The following is a 6,907-nucleotide window of genomic DNA, read 5'->3' as shown; positions in this document are numbered from 1 at the left end:
GAATGGGAATGGGTGGGTAGGGAAGTGGGGGGGGGTGTATGGGGGACTTTTGGGATAGCATTGGAAATGTAACTGAGGAAAATACGTAATAAAAAAATATTAAAAATTAAAAAAAAAAAGAAAAGAAAAGAATTGTGCTGTCTTCCCAGTTTGGCCAAATGTCATTGTTATATATCCTATCCATGATTCCTTTTTTATTTCATTACTGACATTTTTTAAAAAGGAAACTTCTTTAAATGAAGAATATTAACACAATCTCCTTCCCACTATCTCAGCTACAAACTTTTGTGAGTTACATAACAGGGCGCTGATCTGGTTTCTCATCTTTATTTTTCTCCTGACTCCCTTTGTTTTTAATAAGGACTCATGTAAAAGCTCCAAAGGAGATCATTTACTCTTGTCTCGTGGTTTTGTTCTTCTAACTTCAAAGATTAGTGTCCCTCTTTCTGCTGGTTTAATTTCGCTGAGTGATAACTATATCCAGCAGACAGCTTCAGGAAGCTAAGACTCAGCAATGTACTCCAAGGAAGCTTTTCCAGTGCCATTCTCTGAGGCTATGCAAGGGTCCTAGCTCACCCTGTAATAACTTGCATGACTGAGATTGTTGCTTATTTTCTATTTCAGAGATCCCAGAAGACCCACTCGTTGCTGAACAATATTATTCTGATGTCTTTGATTCCTGTTCTGAAGACAGCGAGGAGCAGGAGGAAGAAATGATATTCTCAGAAGCAGGGGGAGACACGAAAGAGGAGGAATCCCCATCTGTGTACAGAACAAACCAACAGGTACAGCCCCTCCTGCTCTGGCCAGAAGAGATGTAGCTGTCCGCGGTGCTGAATAGACTCTGGACTCAGGCTAAGAGTAGAAGTCTTGAACCTGGAGTTGGTGTCAGGTTGCTCAGGACCACTAGGGTGGCTCCATGTGCAAGAGTCTTTGCTTTTGAGAGGCAGAGGCAGGCAGGGCCCCATAGAATTATCAGACTCTGATCAGGACCCTTTTAAGAGGGGAAGGGCTAGGCTAGTTGGTGCAGGAGAGCAGCCTGCCCACTGAGGAGGGTCTCTGTACACCCAGGAAGTGCTGCAGGTATCTCTCTCACAGGCACAGTGGATTTTTTTTTTTCATCACTTTCGTGCCTGTAATCAGATTTTTGGTCTGTTTTAAAATTTTAATGCAAGTACAGATGTATAAAGATTGATTTCATTCTGGAGTTAAAATTGGAATTCTGAAATTGGGAAATGTTCTTTATAGCTTTTTGCAGCCTCTGAGGAGCCTTCATCACATGCAGTACTGGATCTCTCTGCATACATGCTCTAGTAGTAGAACTTCTTAATTAGAAAGGCTGAGCTAGTGTAGATCTAGTAAGCTAGGAAACAGCCCTGGCTTGTACCTTTTTCTTTTGACTTTTGGCGTGGAAATAAAGTTGAATGCAAGCAATTCAACTGTTTTTATTGAAAGAGTTTCTCACTGTGTAGCTCAGGCTGGCATTGAACTTTCAACTTTCTGACTGACCTCCTAAGTGCTGGGAACACCCAAAGCCAGGCACTGAGCCATTCTTAATAAACACTAAGAAATTCATCATAATATTAAATAAAAACCATAAGAAATGTCTCCCATGTTCTGTAGACCAGGAGAGGAAGGGAAATGCTTCCAGGTACATGTAAGTGTAGACCCAGCTAAGACTGGAGAAGTAGCTTAGCGGTTAAGAGTGCTCACTGTCCTTCCAGAGGACCTGGGTGTGGTTCCCAGTACCAAAATGGCACCTGACATCTGTCTCTGTCACACCAGCTGTATACCAATGCTAATGAATCTGATGCTTTTTTCTGGCTTCTGTTAGGACTAGTCGTACATGCAGTGCACAGATATGCATGGAGGCAAAAACTCACGCATACAAAATAAAAAATAGGCAAATAGCTTGAAAATATTAGCATCAAGCAAAGGAAAAAGCTAAGGGAAAGAGAAAACATAGGAGAACGTAAATGACTTATACAGGAGGAGAGGGGCCAAGGGAAATCAGCAAAAACGCAGGACAAAAGAGCGGTGGGGTCCCAAATGCCACAATATCAAGATTCCTTATGCTCATTCCCCTTCCTCCCCAAGGGGCCCCGGGAAAAGAGTACCTAGTACTACAAGTCAAAAATAGGATTTCTGTTTGTTTCTTGAACACCACTACAAACAGTTGAAACAAATATTGCCATAATACTGCATTACCCTCACTCTATGCCTGTGGTGGGAAAACATGACATAAAAAAATGTGTACCCAGTCTTTGCTTGGATCATCATGTGGCAAACTTTGATTTACTAATAGTATAATTTTAAATAGTTTTAAACAAAACAGGGCCAAATCAGAGGTACATATGATTAAAATCTGTTGCAAATATCACCTGAGTGAAGAAATAGAGCTTTGGCAACCCCAGAACTCTTGCCTCTGACCAGTTGTTACTCTAACGCATCTCAGGAAGTCGGGTCGCCTGTAAATGAGTCCAGGCCTTGCCACTTACATGGGGCGCTGTTACTTTGTCCAAATTTCTAAGCTTGAGTGTCTTCCAATGTCCTAACCCATAAAACGAGAGAAAAATGGTTCCTAGTCACATAAGAGCAAATGAAGTCATCAGTTTAAAGCACTTCAGATCATAATTGCACACTTAAATACATACTAACTTAGCCATTATTATGAAAATTACCTAGTTACCTTGTTTATTTTAATGTACTGCCTAAAGTCTTCAATATTAAAATAAAATGTCATGGTTGCAATATTTTTAAAAATTCTTTCTCAATACAGACGATAAATATAAATGACTGCTCTCTGGGCTGTGTATACTCCACGTGTTATGGGACCAATTGTGATTGATTTTAAGTCTGTTGTGTCAAGATGTTCTATCCCTGAGACTCACATGGTTTTAATCAGGCAATGAAACTGGGTCTCTAAGAGAAAAATAGCTCACCTACAGTGACACAGATCCAGAGATATTAGAGCTGTGACCCAGAGTCAGAGTGGTCACAGCCTATTCCTGCTCTGGAAGGTAGAACAACATGGTATGACAGAGATGGAAGTGGGGGGTTACACTATTGTAATCTGTGGTAGAGACAGATAATCACAGCTGCATTTTAATCTAGTATTAGTTCGCTACAGTTTCTTTTTCTTCAGGGATGGTGGGTAAGGCTGTGATGGGCATCTTCCCATTCTGCAGGGATCTTGTATGAGAAGTACACAAATTGTACTTCAGAGCTCAGTGCTGGTACCCCAGTCACTCTTCACTTTGTGAAGTATGTGAAGCTTGCAGCCATCTCTGGAGTTGCCTCTTTGCTTGCTGGCTTTTCCCTTGTAATGGTTTGAATAGGTATGACCCCCATAAATTCATAGGTTTGAATGCTTAGCCATAGGAATTGGCACTATTAGAGGTATAGCCTTGTTAGAGGAAGTATGGAATTGTTGGAGGATGTGTGTCACTGTGGAGTTGAGCTTTGAGGTCTCCTATGTTCAAACTATGCTCAATGAGGCACACAGTCTCCTTCTGCTACCTGCACATCAAGATGTAGAACTCTTGGTTCCTTCTCCAGCACCACGTGTGCCTGACACTGCCATGCTTCCCGCCATGATGGTAATGGACTGAACCTCTGAACTGTAAGCCAGCCCCAATTAAATGTTTTCCTTTATAAGAGTTGCCTTGGAAAAAGAAGGAGATAGAGAAAGTACCCAAAGAGCTGAAGGGGTTTACAGCCCTATAGGAGGAACAACAATATGAACAAATCAGTACCCCCAGAGCTCCCTGGGACTAAACCACCAACCAAAGAAAACACATGGTAGGACTAATGGCTTTATCTGCATATGTAGCAGAGGATGGCCTAGTTGGTCATCAGTGGAAGGAGAGGCCCTTGGTCCTGTGAAGGTTCTATGCCTCAGTATAGGGGAATGCCAGGGCCAGGAAGCGGGAGTGGGTGGGTTGGTGAACAGGGGGAGGGGAGAGGGGATAGGGGGTTTTCGGAGGGGAAACTAGGAAAGGGGATAACATTTGAAATGTAAATAAAGAAAATATCTAATAAAAAAAGTTGCCTTGGTCATAGTGTCTCTTCACAGGATAAACTCTAACTAAGACAGAAGTTGGTACTTGGACCTGGGGTATTCTATGATAGGCCTGACCATGTTTTTGTTTAAAGGATTTAGACTTTGGGACTTTGTGTTAAGAAACCAGTGGAATGCTTTCAGCCCTGCTTAATGGGCCATGCTAGAAGAAGCATGGAAGACGTGGTGCTCGGGGTGATTTGAATGGCAGGGATCAGGGTTAAGAGGTTTCAGAGGACAGGAATTTTATGTGCTGCCTAGAGACCCTTCTTGTGATATTTTGGTGAAGAATGTGGATGCTTTTTGTCCAAAGGGGGAAAAATATGCTTGAGGCTAAATTGAAGAGTTTTAGATTAATTACATTTGCAGAGGAGATTTCAAAACCAGCCTAGTGTGGGCTATGTCCTGTTGTCATTACTTGTCATGCTTATAAAGGTATATAATGATAAGGGGCACCAGGAAGAATGGAGTTAAATCCCTGTGTTCAAGGAGATAAACAGATTAAAGAAAAGCCAGATGTTAGATGAAATAAAGGGAGTGGTGACTTCCGGGCAAGACCCCACCCAGCTAAACTTCCAATTAGTGAAAATGAATTAAAGAAAAGCTTAGGTCCAGGCATGGTGGTATATCCCTTTAATACCAGCACTCTAGAGACAGAGGCAGGAGAATCTTTGAGTTTAAGACCAGCCTAGTCTACAGAGCAAGTTCCAGAGCAGACAAACTTAGGCAGCAAGAGAAACCATCAAAGACAGAAAGCTGATAAAGATGGATTTGAACAAAGGGGCCATGTTACAGCCCCAGCAAGTACAGAACTTGGTAGCTTCAGCCATGTGGTTCTGGCTTTAGGGTCAAGAATAAAAGAACAGGGTTATAGAATCTCCCTCTGCAACTAAAAAAACTTGCTGAGGTCAGGTGTATGATAGGCATCTCCCTGCATGGAGGCCTAGAAAGGTCAATGTGTGAGACTCTGAAGGTGAAACCTGGATTACCTTGGAGACCCTAAGAGGTTAGAGATGCCAAAGCTGTGGGATACTACCAAGGAAAGCTGCTAACAGGAAGTAGAGCCAGCCTAAGAGAAGGAAGTGTGTTGAAGTAAACAAGGCTGAAACGTGTGGAAGATGTAAAGAGACTTATGACATCAGGCAGGAGACGCAGAGTTTGGAGTTTGCCCAGCTGGCTTTCAGTCTTGATTTGGTCTAGTCTTTCCTCACTATGTTCCCTTCCCTGTATTTGGAACAAGGATGGTATGAATCTCAGAACAGACTTGGCCTCTGGACTTTTAAATATTTTTGAGACTGTGATAGACTGGGAAAATTTGAAGTTGGACTTAATGTGTTCTGTATTGTGATATGGCTACAAGCCTGTGGGGGCCAGGGAGTGGAGTGTGGTCCTTTGAATAGGTATGGACCTCATAGACTCATGGGTTTGGATGTTTGGCCCATAGGGTGTGGCATTATTAGGAGGTGTGACCTTGTCGAAGGACGTGTGTCACTGGAGGTGGGCTTTGAAGTCATATATGCTCAAAATACTCCCAGTATGGCACATAGTCTCTTTATGCTGCTTGCAGATCAAGATGTAGAATGCTCCTTCCCTAACACCATGTCTCTCTATACACTGTCATGCTTCCAGCCATGATGACAATGGACTGAACCTCTGAGACTGTAAGCCAGCCCCAGCTAAATGCTTTATTTCCTAAGAGTTGCCTTGGTCATGGTGTCTCTTCACAGCAACGAAACCCTAACTAAGGCAGCCCTTGAACCCTGAGCACGCTAAAGTAGCAGCATACCCATGGACTCTGTGTACATCACCAGATCCAAGCTGATTGTCCTTTCATATTTTGATGTAAAAAGTGCTTTCTGATGGAAAATCAGCTGCAGGCTTCTTTGTGATTTATTGCTGGGTTCTTTGAGCCAACCCTGCTGTTCTTTAAGCAGCATTGCCTCCAAAGCAGTTTTATGAAACATCTAATTACTGTCATTTCTCTACTGTGCTAAGCAAAGCATCAATAACACCTCGATCACAAGCCATTATACTGCTGATAGCTCCTCTGTGAAGTCTGTGGTCACCAAATTGGAATGTCCTCTTAGATCTCAGGAGAGTGGAGTTTACAGCTGTCATCACAAGAGGTTCTCTGTGGCAGCCGTNGGACCTGTCACTGAGGGGTGGTCCATGTACTCTCACAATCATGCCCAAAGGATGCAGGCTGATGCAAGGAGTTATTAATTATGCCTGTCCCTTACGGCCAGGACCATCATTCCCTCTCCAAGACTGAAATATGGCCCAGGACACTGGTAAAAATACACTAGATGGAAGATAATGACTTGGCCCACAATTGTCTCAGGAAAGGGTCTGTGGAGGGCCCCAGATTATGAGCCAGCTCTGAGGGAAGAAGAGATGGGAAAGGAAAGATTGTACAGTTTTGGGAAAGGCTGGTCAGGCTGGTAGGGCACACATGGCAAAGGCTGCTGTCGGCATGTTTGCAGGAGTCCCGTGTTGGGCAGGAATAGCCAGGCCCTAGTGCCCCATCTGAGCCCTCATTGGCTGGAAGCTCAGAGTTCATGTCTCCTGATTCCTGTGATGAATCCTGATAACTGCACTGAGTCCTGTAACTGGGGTGGGAGCTCACTGTGCTCACCATGGGTGAATTATTTCATTCCTGTAGCAACCTTTTCTTATGAGAACTGCATCGGACTAAGCTTTGGCTGGCTCCATGGTTTTTTTTTTTTTTTTTTTTTTTGGTGACCAAAGAGTGTTTATTTATTTTTTTTTGATTTTTAATATTTTTATTACATATTTTCCTCAATTACATTTCCAATGCTATCCCAAAAGTCCCCCATAGCGCCCCCC

General features: G+C 43.0%; 1 protein-coding gene across 4 annotated transcripts in view; it reads left to right on the top strand.

Annotated features, from left to right (window-relative positions):
- The window catches only part of Nek11 (NIMA related kinase 11), a 226,816-nt gene that overhangs the window by 144,924 nt on the left and 74,985 nt on the right, over positions 1-6,907 (top strand). For 3 of the 4 annotated variants that reach the window (XM_021171347.2, XM_021171349.2, XM_021171348.2), the window contains one exon: positions 625-785. In XM_021171347.2, coding sequence (XP_021027006.1) covers positions 625-785 — 161 coding nt within the window. Of the gene's footprint in view, positions 1-624; positions 822-6,907 lie in introns of those variants that run through there. The other variant, XM_029481811.1, reaches the window with a different exon arrangement.

The sequence above is a fragment of the Mus caroli genome, chromosome 9 (assembly GCF_900094665.2).
Source record: "Mus caroli chromosome 9, CAROLI_EIJ_v1.1, whole genome shotgun sequence".
NCBI classification, from domain to species: Eukaryota; Metazoa; Chordata; class Mammalia; order Rodentia; family Muridae; genus Mus; species Mus caroli.
This window is presented reverse-complemented; position numbering and strand designations above follow the sequence as displayed.